General features: G+C 41.5%; 1 protein-coding gene across 1 annotated transcript in view; it reads left to right on the top strand.

Moving 5' to 3' along the window:
- The window catches only part of TECTA (tectorin alpha), a 118,209-nt gene that overhangs the window by 90,368 nt on the left and 9,313 nt on the right, over positions 1 to 18,528 (top strand). Inside the window, 9 exon segments of the mRNA XM_072113447.1 lie at positions 666 to 865; positions 2,980 to 3,363; positions 5,981 to 6,267; positions 8,635 to 8,915; positions 12,516 to 12,626; positions 13,192 to 13,394; positions 14,751 to 14,914; positions 15,980 to 16,228; positions 17,462 to 17,624. Coding sequence (XP_071969548.1) covers positions 666 to 865; positions 2,980 to 3,363; positions 5,981 to 6,267; positions 8,635 to 8,915; positions 12,516 to 12,626; positions 13,192 to 13,394; positions 14,751 to 14,914; positions 15,980 to 16,228; positions 17,462 to 17,624 — 2,042 coding nt within the window.

Below are 18,528 nucleotides of genomic sequence, written 5' to 3' on the forward strand. Positions count from 1 at the left end.
CTTTAAGCAGGTAGCAAAAAAAAAAAAATGCAAGAACACCCCATGCTGCAAACCCCCTTATGTAGTCAATTTTCCCGCCACTCAGCTTTTCCTGACCAATGGAACAGCTGATCAGTCACTGGGCAGATTTGACTTAAAACAGCTCCAGCTGTTTAGCCAATAGAACATCTGTTCCTAGGCAAACGTTATGGACCAATTCATTTTTATCTTCTCACAGGAGGGTGGACTAAACCACAAAAGCTCCCTCCTACCTAAAATACCGACAATGAAGGGAGGACCCAAATCCTAAAGTAAATTTTTATTCCAAAAAATTCCCCAAATCCTCAAAAAGAATTAATAAAACCCCGTTAAAAAGAGAAAGGGGAGGGTGGGGACATGGTGCCGTGAGGGGCCACAGATTCTACTGAATGGAAATATGACCCTCTATGATAACGACTAAGCCGGTATTGCCCACAACAAAACTGAAGGCCAAGACAAGGGAACTGGAGCAGAGTCTTACTCCCCGCCCCTTAAGGGGGTATCCTAAAATTCGGAAACCACTTGGAAGACATAAGATGAGGGTTTTTAATAAAACAATTTTTAAGGGTAAGTCTGACTGGATAAAATACCCATTTTTGTACATTTTTGTTATTGAATTGTTACCTTATCCATAACTTGTCTTACAGTTGTGACATGCCCGGCGTACAGTCACTATGAGAGTTGCGTTAGTGTGTGTCAGCCTCGCTGCGCCGCTATTCGACTCAAAAGTGACTGCAACCATTACTGTGTGGAGGGCTGCCAGTGTGACCCGGGCTACGTCCTGAATGGGAAAAGCTGTATTCTACCCCATAACTGTGGATGTTATGCTGATGGAAAGTACTATGAGGTAAGGAGATCTAGTTTTATTAAATTTGTCATAAAAATAATTATTAGTCAAGATGAAAACTTTACGTAAAATATAGGAACGTTTTATAGTTGGATAATTTTGGACAAAATTATTTCTCTCGACTATGTGCACTTATCCTTCAAAGTGAGCAGATCCAGGCAATGCTGGAGTAGCTCCTGAAAGCCCATAGTAGTGAAGAAGCAGTAATGTTTACACAGCACTCAGGACCCACATTTTTGTGGTTTTAGTGGTTCCAACCCCAGTTTTCATAAATTAAATAATTAAACTATGAGGACAGAACAGATGTTTTTGAATGGGACTAAAATGTCCTGCTAGTAGTAACACAAACAAAGTAAAGTAATGGTTACACGAATCATCAAGATTTTTCTCTAATACTTTCTGAAGCTTTGTATCATCCCTTTAAGCCTTATAAAAAACCTGACTTAGGCCCGTTCCCCACTTGCGAGTGTGATGCGATGAACTCGCATCACACTCGCAACGCAAGCTGCCGGGAACGCACGGCCCGAACGCTGCACCGCGGGAGTGAACTGACATGCTGAGTTCACTCCCGCGGTGCAGCGTTCGGGCCGTGCGTTCCCGGCAGCTTGCGTTGCGAGTGTGATGCGAGTTCATCGCATCACACTCGCTAGTGTGGAAGGGGCCTTACTTGCAGTAAGACCAGAGTGCGGCTTTTATGTGCGGTCTCATCCTATCACTGGGTGGGTGATCGTGGGCTGGAGTACAGTCTGGTACCCCACATCTGACAATAATGACATTGAATGCTCAAGAATGGTTGGTACTAGAGAAGATATTAACTCCTTAATGACTGTCGCATTGACTTTTTACGACGGTCATTAGGGGTACTTCTTCTGACGGCAACGCCTTTCTATAGGGCTGCCTGGATTAACTATCAATTAGGCCAGGCCTGAGGCAGTGCAGTGCATTATGTAACAGGTCAAATGATCTCATGTGAGTATCGACTTGTGAGACAAAGTAAAAAAAAAAAAAAGTTTTGTGTAAACAAACAAGTCTAAAAAAAAACACCAACACACAAAAATTGCTTGCCTCTTTAAAAAATAAAATTAAATACAGTTTGTACTTTTACACGTGTATTAACCTAAGCTACAAAACAATAATAGTATTTATTCCGTCCAACAAATAAACTTTAAAAAAATTAACAATAAAATTATCACACATCTATCACACAAAACATTGGAGCTCATTTACTAAGGGTCCGAATCGCGTTTTTCTGCCGGGTTTCCCAAATTTTTCCCATTTGCGCCAAATTGCCCCGGGATTTTGGCGCACCCAATTGGATTGTGGTGCATCAGCGCCGCCTTTCATGCGACAGAAATCGGGGGCGTGGCCATCGGAAAACCTGACGGATTCGGAAAAACTACACCGAGACGAAGAAGGTGAATTACGGCGGACTTCAGCGCAGCAGCGACACCTAGTGGACATCGGACGCAGGACCATAGTGAATCCCGCCACAATCTGAATCAGCGTCGAAGAACGCGCCGCTGGATCACGACTGGACCGGGTAAGTAAATGTGCCCCATTATATTAATCACCACCATAAAACTTTACGAACCACAAATCCACAGGCCACAAAAAATAAGCCTTTGCATAGCCAATTTAATTTTTTTTTTAAAAATGTTATGGCGTTAGGAAGGTAGCAATCCAAAAAGTAGCACCCCAAAAGTATTTCATTGAGCAAAGGAAGGTCATTTAAAAAAAAATACCCTATATATATGGTATCGTGCTATATTTATATGTTATTTAGGTTCAACAAAAGGCAGAAAATTATTTTTAGTTAAAAAGTGAGATTTCCATTATTTTTATTTATTTATAAATATGCGGCACAGCAAGCAAGGCCTTATAAAAGTTCAGCAGTGTGAAACCCAAAATTGTGCTATTAAAAACTACATTTCATCCCAATAAAATCAAGACCTCGTACAACTAGAGTGACAGAAAAGTTATAGCTTGTAGAAGACATTGGGGGAGAAAAAATGAAAAATTGCCTGGGGATTAATGAGGAAAACGGGTGTGGAGATAAAGGGTCAAAGGATGCAAAATTTCATAATATTATTTCTTTTTGTTCTTTCCTCCTTTAGCCTAAGCAATTGTTCTGGAATAGTGACTGTACGAGACGTTGCCGCTGCTTTGGAAGGAATCTCATCCAGTGTGATCCAAGACACTGCAAGTCTGATGAAGAATGTGCCCTGAGGAACGGAGTACGAGGCTGCTTCAGCAAGAAAAGCTCCTACTGCATTGCTGCAGGCGGCGGCGTCTTCAGGACCTTTGATGGAGCTTTCCTCCGTTTTCCGGCAAACTGTGCATTTGTGTTGTCGACTATCTGCCAAAAGCTTCCAGATATCTCCTTCCAGCTAATCATTAACTTTGACAAATGGTCTTCGCCAAACTTGACCGTTATATCCCCAGTTTACTTTTACATTAACGAAGAGCAAATCCTCATCAGTGATCGTAATACTGTTAAGGTAATGGGTTGTGACTTTTGTTTCGTTTTAAAGGGGTTGTCTACTTTCATCAAATTTATATCATTTTCCATTGTACTTTCTGTATCAATTCCTCGTGTTTTTCTAAACCTCTGCTTGCTGTCATCCTATAGGCCACTTCATTGTTTACTTCCTGTGGATGAAAATCATTCCCTGGTCATGTGATGTCACACAGGTGCACAGCTTGTTATATCACAAAGAGTAGTCAGAGCTGTGTGTTATAACGAGCTGTGCACCAGTGTGACATCACATAACCAGGGATATAACGAGCCGAGCACCTCTGTGACGTCACATGACCAGGGATATAACGAGCCGAGCACCTGTGTGACGTGACATGACCAGGGATATAACGAGCCGAGCACCTGTGTGACGTGACATGACCAGGGATATAACAATACATGCACCTGTCTGACATCACATAACCAATGATATAATGAGCTGAGCACCTGTGTGACGTCACATGACCAGGGATATAACGATCCAGTCACCTGTCTGACATCACATGACCAGGGATATAGCAAGCCATACACCAGTGTGACATCACATGACCAGGGATATAATGAGCCATACACCAGTGTGACGTCACATGACCAGGGATATAGCGATCCATGCACCTGTCTGACATCACATGACCAGGGATATAGCAAGCCGTGCACCTGTGTGACATCACATGACCAGGGATATAGCAAGCCGTGCACCTGTGTGACATCACTTGACCAGTGATATAATGAGCCGTGCACCTATGTGACATTACATCACCAGGGATTCATAGAGCCGTGCACCTGTGTGACATCACATGACCAGGGATATAATGAGTCGTGCACCTGTGTGACATCACATGACCAGGGATATAATGAGCCGTGCCCCTGTGTGACATCACATGACCAGGGATATAACGAGCCGTGCACCTGTGTGACATCACATGACCAGGGATATAGCACCTGTGTGACATCACATGACTAGGAACTGCTTTGTATCCAAAGAAAGTGAACAATGAAGCTTCCTGTAGGGGAAATGAGTTGCGGTTACTTTGTGTAGTCAATACACAGTGAATAGAGTTTTCTGGTTGTGGCTCCCTGCACTGTGTAACATAGTATAGTGATCAGTATAGATATAGATATAGATATATAGAACTATATATTCTCCTTAATAGCCACAAACTGCTGCTTCATAGAGAAAAGAAAATTCTCCATAGACATCAATGAGTTGGCTCCACACTATTGCTGCCTATGGCCATGAGATTGCTGTAAATCACTTAATACTGTTACTAGAGCTCAGACAAGAGTCAAGTAAAGGAAAAATAATAATGTAATATTAAGGGATTTATTTTCTTCTTAAAGTACCGTAACTCTTATAAATAACCTAAACCTGAATTAATCATAAATCCAACAATTGAGCTATACAGCAGCTATTTTACCATCTCCAGTGGGTTCTGCCCTCCCTAGAATTGTGATGGAGAAGAAAAGCTGGGTGTCCTGGAGGAAAGGCTTCTCTGCCCTATTAAATGACAGAGATCCTAATCGCAAAGTGTAAGTGTCAGATGAATGAATAGGCAAGAAGAAAAGTCAAAATCCAGGGGCTCTTTTGAAGTCCAAATGCTAAACCCATAGAAGACCCGTTAGTGAGGCCTGTAGATTGGAATCCACTGACAACCCGCTGCCAATTCCAAAGAAAAGACTAGATAAACACTATACTATCCCATTGTCCGGAGTTGGAAGACCCTCCTGATCCATCTCTCAAGGCTATTATTCTCCTCAGCTGTTCTCACAAGAACTGAGACATTTCCATTCTTCAACAATTGTTTAATTATTTGTATAACTAAAAATAAAATGTAATTGTGCTCCAGAGATCAACATATAATGAGTCTATTTACACAAATTTATATATCAGTCTTCTCAGCTTCTTCTGCTCTATAACATGCTGCCTGCAGATAGGACACTATGTATAACCTGCCCATCTTCTCCTGCTCTATAACATGCTGCCTGCAGATAGGACACTATGTATAATCTACTGAGCTCCCCCTGCTCTATAACATGCTGTCTACAGATAGGACACTATGTGCAATCTGATCAGCTCCTCCTGCTCTATAACATGCTACCTGCAGATATGATAATATGTACAATCTGCTCAGCTCCTCCTGTTCTATCACATGCTGCCTGCAGATAGGACACTATGTATAATCTGCTCAGCTCCTCCTGCTCTATAGCATGCTGCCTGCAGATAGGACACTATGTGCAATCTGCTCATCTCCTCCTGCTCTATAACATGTTGCCTGCAGATAGGACACTATGTACAATCTGCACAGCTTCTCCTGCTCTATAACATTCTGCCTGAAGATAGGACACTGTGTACAATAAGTTCAGCCCTTCCTGCTCTATAACATCTGCAGATAGGACATTATATACGAGCTGATCATCTTCCCCTGCTATGTAACATTGTACCTGTGGATAAGACATTGGGGGTATTTATTATTGGCTATCTGACATTTTTTGTAGTTATTTTTTTACCTTGCTGTGTCTTGTGTGCCAGGTCTTGTTTTTATAGGAACAAGGAATTATGTAAATTTAATAAACTATTAAATCTATTTTTCTTATCCCAGGTAAATGGTACACAAGTGACAGTCCCATTCGTTACTGGACTGTCAACTAAAATATACAGCATGGAGGGATTCTTGGTGATTGACACAAGTCCCGACATTCAGATTCACTACAATGGATTCAACATCATCAAAATCTCCATCAGCGAGAGACTTCAGAACAAAGTCTGCGGCCTCTGCGGCAACTTCAATGGAGATCTTACCGACGATTATGTCACTTTAAGGGGGAAACCTGTAGTCAGCAGTGTGGTGCTGGCGCAGAGCTGGAAGACAAACGGCATGCAGAAGAGGTTAGCTTTCTTTCTGAAAATTGACAATTCTTTAAAAGACATCTAACATCAGGAGGCAGGATTGTATGCAAATGAGCCTGAGGGGCTCCAGGCTCCATTAACACCTATGTATCCTGGAGCCCCCTGGGTTCATTTGCATACAACCCTTCATCCTGGTGGTAGATGCCCTTTAACATGTGTATATGTTAAATGTGTTGTTTTTGAGAATTTGTGTTGTATTGTATTGTGGTCTGCAACATATATAACATACCGTATAACATACCGTATAACATACCGTAATATTGCGGTCTGCAAACATGAAAATAGCCCAATTTTCATTCCGCAGACTGAGGGTCCACTGGATGAAAATAGACATGCAAATTGGCATATAGACAATGAAAATCACAGGTAGCATACAGATGTCTGAATTAGCCCTTATAGTAGGCTTGTACTTCCTGTTCAGTGGAGATCACTTCTCAGAAGTAAAGAAATACCATTAAAAAAAACTACCACGAGAAAACAAAAAATGTATCAGTACCTGGTAATTTAATCATTAATAAAATATTTCCCAAAATTTTCCTTGTGGTTGTGTTCACACGTGGCATTTGCATTGCGTTTACAAATGCAGTGTAAATGCCCAGGGAAGGGCTCAGCCCCGATTATATCTTAGTTTCCAGAGAACCGCATGAAATTGGGAACAAGCACCAGTGTTTTGCATTCTGTACAAACATAACACAGGCAGCGAGATTTATCATCAAGTTTCTGAGGTAAATCTGTCCTATTTGCCCATTGAAACCAATCAGAGCTCAGCTTTCATTTGCCCACAGCTGTTTATAAAATTACAGCTGGGCTCTGATTGGTTTCCATGGACCACTAGAACAGTTTTACCTCAGAAACTTGATGATAAATCTCCCCCAGGGTCCTGGTTAACGAATGCAAATGTGATCGGGGCTGAATCACACCCCGGCATTTACACTGCATTTGTAAACGCAATGCAAACACATCCTGAGATGGAAACCTTTGTGTAGAGATCCATAATAGGCCTTGTCTTAACAAAGAAGAAAAATGAAGAAATTGTAGAAATGATAAATTATTATGGGTCCAGTAAGTTCATAACATGCTGGCAGAATCAGATTTTTCACGTAATTTTGTCACAAAGTTTTGGATAACAATCTTGGAAAATTGTGCAGGCAAACCCAAGATAAAAGTGTGAAGACTGGGAGAGATTAGGTGTGACTAAAATGCCCAATTTTACCACTTAAAAAATTACCACAGAAAATTCAATTCCTCACAGTTTTCTAAATCTCAGCTTGCTTTCATTCTGTAGGAAGCTTCTATGTTTACTCCCAGTGGATAGAAATCTGTCCCTGGTCATGTGACGTCACAGAGGCGCATGAGCGGTTATTATCACATGAAGTAATCAGAGTTGTGCATCTGTGTGACATCACATGACCAGAGAACGGTTTTTATCACCTGGAAGTAACATTACAGCTTTATATAGAATGACAGCAAGCAGAGATCTACAAAACAGTGATTAATTGATACAGAAAGTATTTTGGAAAATTGACGCAAACAATATCAATTATTTGCTAAAAGTGGACAACCCCTTTAACATGTTTGTTGTTGCCCATAAACAAAGAAACATAGGGGCACATAGCACATAGGGGCATATCTGGTCCGAAGAGTTCACAGAACTCACAAATCCTGAAAACTGCAAACAGTCCGACGGAAGTGTGATCCGTCACCCTTAGTAAATAAGCCCCAAAGTCATGAGTTTTGGACTTGGGCGTGGTTCGAAGGGTTCTCAACATCTGACACCTTCACCCACAACAAACTATCCTATTAAAGGGAATTCCCTCTTTTATGTAAAATGTCTCTCGTTTAGCAAAAAAAAAAAAATCCTTAAAAGTCTATAGGACCTACAAACATGCTTTTGGTGTCATATTAAAGATAACATTTTCATCTCACAAATCACATCAGTGATCAGGGAGTCTGAGAGCTACAGAGTCAGAGATTTAGATTTTTTAAGAGCTCAGTCTTTTGCTGCACCAGATTTATCACTGTGATGATGAATTCTGGTGCGGCCTAAGACTGATGGTTCCTACTTTACACCTACCTACTTCTAGTTGGTCAAAACTGTGTGCCACAATTTTGGGCACACAGATGATTTCCCACAAGCCCCACCCCTTTCTCACAAGGACAATTCTCTTTCCGAAGGCCACACCCCCGTTAGTAGCACAAGTCGGAAAAGTGCCATTCCAAGTTCTAAAAGCCTTGATAAATGTGGTGGAAGGCATTTCTTGGCACAAAACCACCAGAAAAGTGTCGGAAGTACATTAATGAATTCCCCGGAATGTCTTTAACTGTCTCTTCTGTCTTCATTTATAGCTGCAATGAGCTCCAGTACTCTCAGTACGCTTCTACTTGTGACAATGTCAAAATCCAGACACTTCAGAGTGACGGATATTGCCTCAAACTGACTGATATGAAAGGCTTCTTCCAGCCATGTTATGGTCTCCTGGATCCTGTTCCTTTCTATGAGTCTTGCTTCCTGGATGGATGCTACAACAATAAGAAGATGCAGTTGTGCGGCTCCTTAGCTGCCTATGGAGAGGCCTGTCGATCATTTGGGATCCTAAGTACAGAATGGATCGAGAAGGAAAATTGCTGTAAGTCTGAGTAATGTTATATATAATATGTCTATATTAGGTAGGATTTAGTTGGCTCTGTGCTGTATCGATAGCAGGCGGGTGAAGAGCGGGCCAAAAGCCATGGCCAAAGTTCACCGAGTTCTTCATTTGCATATTTGTTCACACACAAGAGTGGGATTTACTATGCGTGCCGTTTTAAACACCAGCCTTCACTGTCCACCCTAGCCAGCGTACTTCATGCTTGACTTACTAAGAGACCAGTCAGCCATCCTGCCCTGTTTTCTACCAGGTTTAACTTGTTTAGGCCAAGTGAAACTTTGTCTCAAAATGAATAGTCTCTGCTTTTTTCTGGTGGAGTTTTTCAGTAACCTTGATGGGCCGGGATGTTCACTTGCCCCATTCCTCAACCCATTTAGCTCCATGCCTTAAAGTGGTGTGCAACACAAAACCAGCTACAAATCAGCCAAAACGCTGATTTTAATAAATAATTTAATATTCAATCATAACAAAAACACTTACCAAAATCTGTGAGAAGGAAATAAAATTAGCCATAATACAAAATGAAAGACAGGTGACCAAGGACCGCAAAGCAAATCCCAACAAATTTGGGGAAAAAATGGGTTAAAGCAGACTGGACCCCTTTATTCTGAAAATGGGGCTTTGGTGACTGGAGACCAAGAGAAGGCAAATATACTAAATAGTTTTTTATGTCTCAATTTATACAATAAAAGAAAGAACGTCTGGCGTGGGTCATGCATCCGGTAACATACTAGACTGGCTAGAATGTAGACATGATCCAATCTAAGCTCAATACAATAAATTTGTACCACGCTCCTGGACCAGATGGGTTTTTGAAGAACTCAGTTCTGTTATTGCTGTGCCGCTGTCTAAAATCTTCAGGGATTCCGTAATGTCTGGTTTGGTGCCAAGTGACTGGTGCAAGGCGAATGTGGTGCCAATATATAAAAAGGGCTCTAGAACTTCGCCAGGCAATTACAGGCCTGTAAACATAACTTCCATTGTGGGAGAAATATTGGAAGGGTTAGTAAAAGACTATATACTGGAGTATGTGACATCATATAGAATAATAAGTGACAGCCAGCATGGGTTTACTAAGAATAGAAGTTGTCAAACTAACCTTATCTGCTTCTATGAAGAGGTGAGCAGATGCCTGGATGGAGGAGCAGCTGTTGATATCGTGTTCTTGGACTTTGCAAAGGCATTTGACGCTGTCCCTCATAGACGCCTGATGGGTAAAATTAGGGCTATTGGTTTGGCAGAAATAATTTGCAATTGGATTGAGAACTGGCTGAAGGATCGTATCCAGAGAGTTGTGGTCAATGATTCCTACTCGGAATGGTCACCAGTTATGAGTGGTGTACCCCAGGGTTCTGTGCTTGGCCCACTACTATTTAATATTTTTATTATTGATAAAGAGGTAGGAATTAATAGCACTGTGTCTATTTTTGCAGATGACACCAAACTGTGTAGTGTAATACAGTCTATGGAGGATGTTCATAGGCTGCAGGGTGACTCACAAACAAACTGAATGTTTGGTCATCCACTTGGCAAATGAGGTTCAATGTGGATAAATGTAAGGTTATGCACCAGGGGGCCAATAATCCAAAGGCAAAATATATCCTTGGGGGAGTAAATCTGGGAGAGTCCCTTGTTGAGAAGGACTTGGGTGACTAGTAGATAATAAATTCAATAACAGCATGCAATGTCAATCAGCTGCCTCTAAAGCCAATAAGATCTTGTCATGTATCAACAGTGGTCTGGACTCTCGTGAAAGGTATGTAATATTACCACTGTCCAAGACATTGGTTCGGCCTCACCTGGAATATACCATGCAGTACTGGGCACCGGTCCATAAAAAGGATGCCCTGGAGCTGGAGAGGGTTTCACAAAGAGCCACAAAAATGATAAGGGCTATGGAGGGTCTCAGTTATGAGGAGAGATTAAAACAACTAGATTTAGTCTGCAAAAGAGACGACTACGAGGGGACATGATTAATTTATATAAATATATGAATGGTCCATACAAAAAATATGGTGGTAAGTTGTTTCAGATTAAATCAAATCAAAAGAGAAGGGGCACTGTCCATCTGGAGAAAACAAGGTTTAATCACCAGAGGCGACAGGGCTTTTTACTATGAGAACTGTGAATCTGTGGAATAGCCTGCCTCAGGCGCTGGTCACAGCAGGGACAGCAGAGAGCTTCAAGAAGGGTCTAGATGCCTTTACACCTAAATAACATTGATGGTTATGTTATATAAAATTGTTTCCCCTAAATCCCTTCCTCATCCAATCCCTTCCCTTCCTAGGTTGAATTTGATGGATATGTGTCTTTTTTCAACCATATAATACTACTACAGTAATTCATCAAGTCATTAGTATTTTGGGCTTAAGGATGAGGTGCTAAATCACATGCAATGCCTTAATATGGTTAGAAGTCATGGTAGATGCCTTTAAAGAAAATAAACAAAAACCTCAAAACTGTTTTTTTAGCTCTGAAGTGATTGATGACACATATTCTTCAAAATATACCGATGGAAACCAGTGATTTGTTCTGAAAAAAACAAGCCCCTATACAGCTACTTCCAGAGAAAAGCAAAGATGTGTCAAAGCGAGGATATGTTTTTACATAAAAAAAACAATGTTAGTGCTGTAACTCCACAATAAAATGTTAAAATTGAGAGTTCCACAGAATGGTCTCACCCAGTTCCTTATAGATCGGAGATTGAAGAAATTTCCTCAGTAATTCCTCCTGTCACGATGTTCACTTCTCTATACTGGATCCTGTGGGAGACCACGCTACACTCTCGTGCACGCGATAACAGCACCGGCCCTGTATCAGGAAGAATGTGGACAGATGGTGCAGATCACCAAGGATAAGAGTAAAAATAATTTTATTCCAGCATACTCACAAACAATATTAAAAGCATGCATATCACAATGGTTAAAAAACGCCAGAGGACCTCATGCCCCGAGGATATGTTTTTACTGACAATAGTGATTATTTTTAGATGGACAAGGACCTCGTACCAGGCCCGGCCATCGCTGTTAGTAGGTTGCTTCACAATCAGACATGGGGGCAGATTTACTTACCCGGTCCATTCGCGATCCAGCGGCGCGTTCTCTGCAGTGGATTCGGGTCTTCCGGCGATTCACTAAGGTAGTTCCTCCACCGTCCACCAGATGTCGCTGCTGCGCTGAAGTCCGCCGAGGCCCGCTGGAATGCCCTGAAATTCACCGGCCTATACCTGGTGAAGGTAAGCGCGTGTCCCGCAACACATTTCTTTTTTTAAATGTGGCGGGACACATTTTTCGTTCGGCCACGCCCCCGTTGCGTGCATGTCGGTGCCGATGCGCAAAAATCCGATCGCGGGCGCCAAATTCCTGGGGCAATACAGGGAAAATCGGCGCAAATCGGAAATATTCGGGTAACACGTCGGGAAAACGCAAATCGGGCCCTTAGTAAATTACCCCCATGGTGTTAACATGTACATGGGAGGTTGAAACATTACTACTAACAATGTACATAAATAAAATAAAAAACAACTGTATCAAATTTTGCAATATTCTGAAATTGTGCTTTACCTGTTTTCATTTATAGCAGGAGTGATTGAAGACCCTTGTATCGGAGCAGACTGTCCCAACAGAAGCTGCGAGGTGGATAATGGCGGAGAGCTTTGTGGTTGTATGGACCCACCAGTCTATGGGAACGGTACACACTTTTTAACTTTATTCACCTAAATAGGATTGCTATATAAGGATTTGAGTAGACCTTAGGCCCTAAAATGAGGACAAGTGAGTAGGACCTTCTGTACTGAAGGCAATTGTGGTAAAGTGGAAATGTATTGAACTAGAGCAGGAGGAGCTAAGCATATTGTACATAGTGTCCTATCGGCAGACAGCATGTTATAGAGCAGGAGGAGCTGAGCAGATTGTACATAGTGTCCTATCTGCAGGCAGCATGTTATAGATCAGGAGGAGCTGAGCAGATTGTACATAGTGTCCTATCTGCAGGCAGCATGTTATAGAGCAGGAGGAGCTGAGCAGATGATTGTACATACTGTCCTATCTGCAGGCAGCATGTTATAGAGCAGGAGGAGCTGAGCAGATTATACATTGTGTCCTATCTGCAGGCAGCATGTTATAGAGCAGGAGGAGCTGACAAAATAGAATTGCAAATTACATTACAATGAGGTCTAAATCTTTATTAGTCAGTTTTCTTTTTAAAATGTCCTTTTAAACACCAGAGTTTTTGAGTTTTCTATCTGCTTTTATAGACACCCATGACATCATCGATGCTGAAGTCACCTGTAAAGCTGCACAAATGGAAGTGTCCATATCCAAATGCAAACTATTTCAGCTTGGTTTTGAGAGGGAAGGTGTACGTATTAATGACAGACACTGCCCCGGCATCGAGGGAGAAGATTTCATATCTTTCCAAATAAATAACACAAAAGGCAACTGCGGGAACATTGTACAGGTACAGGAATTATATAAAGATGTATTCATTTGCATTATAAATTATAATGACTTCTAAAAAAAAACACTAATTATATCACACAGTGAACTAACATGGCATTAAAAATTCCGAAACTAAAACAGTCTCCTGTTCCCTAAAATGTTCCCTATTTTATCATACCAATCAGCCCCTTCATGGTGATTTTGAATAAAGCTCCCTCACCCCCTATGGATTCATTAGATTCAGCTCCCTCACCCACATGCATTCTTTATGTACAACCTTATGTGGGCCCCCCAGCAGCTCTGGGCCCCGGCACTTGCCAGGGTATGCCTGGTGCTGGCACCGGCCCTGGTATCACATTTGAGAGGAGCAATATATGGAAAAGGGGGATAGCACATATTTCCCTTATCCTTTCAGCCCCACATCCGGGCCCCAACTACAACATCCTATCCTTCCTCAACCACAAGTCTACAATATTTCTGGTCATTGCCCTCATCATCTCCCACTTGGACTACTGTAACATTCTTCTCTGAGGTTTCCCAGCTCATTCTCTAACCCCCCTCCAAAACATCCTTACCTCTTGTGCGCGGGTAATTCGTGTCTCTCCTCACTTCTCCTCTGCCTGTAAGCGCTGCTTTGCTCTCTATTGGTTCCCCCTTTGCAGAGTGAATTCAGTTTAACTACTAATGACTTACAAAGCCGACCACAACCTGTCCCCTTTATCTCTGGCCTAATCAGCCAATACCATCCCACAAGTAATCTCTGTTTCTCACAGGACCTTCAGCTTCACTCTCTTACCATCTGCTCTTCTGACAGCCATCGTGGAATTCTGGAATTCTCTACTCTGGAATTCTGTACTAAAACGCATAAAAATGTTCTTCACCTTCCAAATCTTCAAATTTATCAAACAAACCCAACTTTTTAGAATTGTCTACAACACACAATAACCCCACTGCTCCGCTCCCTCACCTTGTGTCTCCATCCAGCCTCCAAGATAGATTGTGAGCCCTCGCAGGCAGGGTCATCCGTCCACTTGTGTCTTTTGTACTTATTTGTTCTCATGTAATGTAGGTGGACCCCACAACATCACAAGAACAGGGGCTAACAAGTAATCCAAGTCCACCATTAAAATCTATAAGTTCATGGATATAGGGTTCTCAGAAGTTTCATAGGGCATTAGGCATTGGTTCAGCATGTACATCTGTATTTCATTCATATGGAACACTCTGAGTACTTGTGGACCCCATTCTCATGTATCACTCTAGTCCAGTCATCTATACATGATGGACTGTAATAGGCAACCTCCTTGTGTAATGCCACATCCATTGTTGTCATAAGTGTAAGTAGTAATGTGACTTTTTACATATTACCTTACAGTCAAATGGCACTCACATTATGTACAAAAACACAGTCTGGATAGAAAGTGCAAACAACACCGGTAACATCATCACACGGGACCGCACTATCAACGTGGAATTCTCATGCGCCTATGAACTGGACATCAAGATCTCTCTGGATTCAGTAATACGGCCTATGCTCAGGTAAGCTTTTATCACACTATTTGATATTTTAGCCATTTTAGAAATGGGAACTGTATAAACAGCTACACACATCCTAATTGCACATACAGATAGTACATGTATAGATGTCATGGTAGGAGGCTCATTTCAACCGCATCTATCTCTGAAACCAGGGTGCCTAGAAAAACATTTAGTGTCAAGATGAGAGTTGCAACTAGATTGTGTTTTTAGGCGCCACAGTACTGAAGATATCCACTGTTAAAGTTGCAGCCAGCAGGGGCGTAACTGTAGGGGGTGCAGAGGTTGCGGTCGCACCAGGGCCCAAGAGGCTTAGGGGGCCCTTAATGTTTCACTTCCACATATGAGAAGACTAGTACTATAAACCATACATTATAGTCGGGGGCCTGGCACAGACTTTTCACCAGGGCCCATCAGCATCTAGTTACGCCACTGGCAGCCAGGATTTAAATTTTTATATACAGCTCCCACTCATGACAGAATATTTAACTGTTGATATCTCCCGTTCTGTTGCATCTAAAAAACCTGCTGTGATATTAAAGGGGAGATCCCCTCTGTAAAATGCCACACTTATAAAAGTTATAGAAACAACACCCATTCTAGTGTGTCAGCTGAAGGAAACATGGATAAGGAGGGAGCTGCAGGGAAGAGGGTTCTGGCAGTTTGCAGAAGTACATGCACTCTCTGCATCTGTAATTGAACCTGGGGAAAAGTGATGGATAGATATGACATACTTAAAAAATATTTTGATTAAAAGTTGATTCTGCTTATTAAAAACTTTAATGGGAAGAAATAACAAACAAGTATTTTTTTCACATTTTTGGAAATTTCCCTGCAAACTCCTTAAACCAAAAATTATTAAATGAATAAATCACATATAATTAAAAAAAAAACAAAGTAAAAATTGTTATGCTATGTAAAGCTGTTCCAAAGATATCATCATTTAAAAAAGAGCAGAATTGGAAAAATTTACCTGGACCTTAAGACACCCATGACCCTCGGTCACAACAGGGTAAAAACAACATTTGTTATTTGGAATTTATCCTAATGTTTTATCTCCTTTTGCAGTGTCATAAATCTGACCGTCCCCACTCAAGAAGGAAGTTTTACCACTAAAATGGCGCTGTATAAAAATGCATCGTACAAGCATCCGTATCGCCAAGGGGAAGTAGTGCTTACAACTCGAGACGTCCTCTTCGTTGGTGTCTTTGTGGTCGGAGCAGACTCCACGCATCTGATACTGATACTGAATAAATGCTACGCAACTCCATCAAGAGACAGCAATGACAAGCTCCGCTACTTCATCATTGAGGGAGGGTCAGTACATGATGCACTATACACAATATTGGGGCACATTTAGTTACCCGGCCGCTGGAGTTCACCGAAAGGGCATTGTCCGACAGTAATGCAGTGTGCCGCGATTCACTAAGATCGTGCACCCGGTATCCTGCATGTGTCGCTTCCCCTCTCAGGTCCGACAGAGTTCACCTTCTTCTTCCTGGTTCATGTAAATTCTTGGGCTGCGACACAATTTGAATGTTAAATCCTGCGCTCAGTCCGAATCAGTCGGATCATCCGACGGCACGTCCCCCAATTTGTGTTGCATGGAAGCCGGGGCAGATGAGCCAAAAACCGATTGTGTGTGACACAATCCCAGCACTGATACCTGTTAAATAACTGTCAAAGCCGTGCAATCCCCGAAAAAAAGTCCAACGAGAGAGATATTTGCGACCTTTAGTAAATGAGCCCCGGTGTCTTTTTGTTATCTGCCAGGTAGATATAATGCTAACATAAAAAAAAATACAAAAACACCTGATAATAGCAATAAATACTTAAAAGGTAAAAAAAATAAACTATAACCGAAACAGATAAATTTCATATATGGAATTTCATGGTATTTCTTCTGCCCACTGAAAGCCCCAATCCCTAAACTTAATTTCAACACTTGAGTGATGTGAAAAAATTCACATAGATGTTAAACTTTTTTAGGTTCCCGTACATGTGTAGGGGGACTCTAACACTCCCTTTAACCCCCTAATAACTGCCTGTTTGGGTGTGGGACATTGGGGCGCATTTACTTACCCGTCCTTAGGAGTTCACTGAAAGTGCATTATCCAACGATTGCCCCGATTCACTAAGATATCCTGCATGTGTCGCTTCCCTGCTCAGGTCCGCCGGAGTTCACCTTCTTCTTCCTGGTGCATGTAAGTGCATTGGATGCGACACAATTTGAAAGTTAAATCCCGCGCTTAATCTGAATCAGTTGGATCGTCCTACGGCCACCCGGCCCCCCCCCCCACCCCTCCATTTCTGTCTCATGAAAGCCAACACAGCCATGTCAAAAACTGATCGCGTGTGACACAATCCTTTGTTAAATACCTGTCACAGCCGTGCCATTCCTTCAAAACGTCGGAAAATCTGACCAAAGTGCGTCCGCGGACCCTTAGTAAATAAGCCCCATTGTGTACGCATGACTATGATATCATAATTATGACATTTTGATACTTTTTTGTTCTTTCTTTCTTTTTTTCTCTTTTTTATATTATTCAGGTGTCCAAATATCAAAGACAACACAATAGGAATAGAAGAAAATGGGATTTCTCTGACGTGTCGCTTTCATGTCACGGTTTTTAAGTTCATAGGAGATTATGATGAAGTTCATCTCCATTGTGCGGTATCTCTGTGCGACTCTGAAAAATATTCATGCAAAGTTGTAAGTACAAAGCTGCTGCGGTAACATAAGAGGATATCTCCTCTACAGGTCAGAACTAGGATCTATGAGGCTTAGGCCTCTTGATGTATCTTAGGGGCAGCGCAGCCGGCAAGCAAAAATATGCCAGGTCGGAGACTGCCCTGTGCTCCATTCCGATCCGGTTGTTAACCCTTTAGATCCCGCAGTCAATGTTGTGACTGCGGTATCTACATACATGCAGAGGGAGGGGGCTCTCTCTCTCTCCTCCAGATCGTGGGGTGCCGTATTCTCAGCCGCGCAGCCGGGGACCTAATGAAGTTTCGACATTTGCCTGCTGCCTGTCAGCCTGTGCAGATACATAATATGAAATACATGGCTATTGCAGTGCATTAGTATGAACTAGTGATCACATGATCACTGGTTCCTATGATAGTAATGTGAAAATTAAAAAGAAATAAATAAATAAAAAATTAATAAAAATGAAAAATAAAATTCATAAAAATGTCCAAAAAGCCCCCAACACATATAAAACAATAAATAATTTTAAAAAATGGAAAAAAGTTAAATAACACAACATGTTAGGTATCACCGCATCCCAAAATGCCCAATCTATAAAGATATAAAAAAAGGTTATTCCCAGCAGTGAAACTTGTGAACGGAAAAATGCGCTCAAATGTCCGAATCAACACTTTTTTGCCTTTTTGCAACACATAAAAAACATAATAAAAAGTGATCTAAAGGTCACACAGTCTCCAAAATGGTAGTAATGAAAACATCAGCTCGTCCAGAAAAAAAATGACACTTTAGCCATCTTCGTACTCCTAAATATGAAAAAGTTATTGGAGTCAGAATATAGTAAAGGAAATAATTTTTGGGGGGTACATAAGTTTTTAATTTTTGGTAAAATCTATTAACACATAAACAT

Source organism: Engystomops pustulosus, chromosome 6, assembly GCF_040894005.1.
Source record: "Engystomops pustulosus chromosome 6, aEngPut4.maternal, whole genome shotgun sequence".
NCBI classification, from domain to species: Eukaryota; Metazoa; Chordata; class Amphibia; order Anura; family Leptodactylidae; genus Engystomops; species Engystomops pustulosus.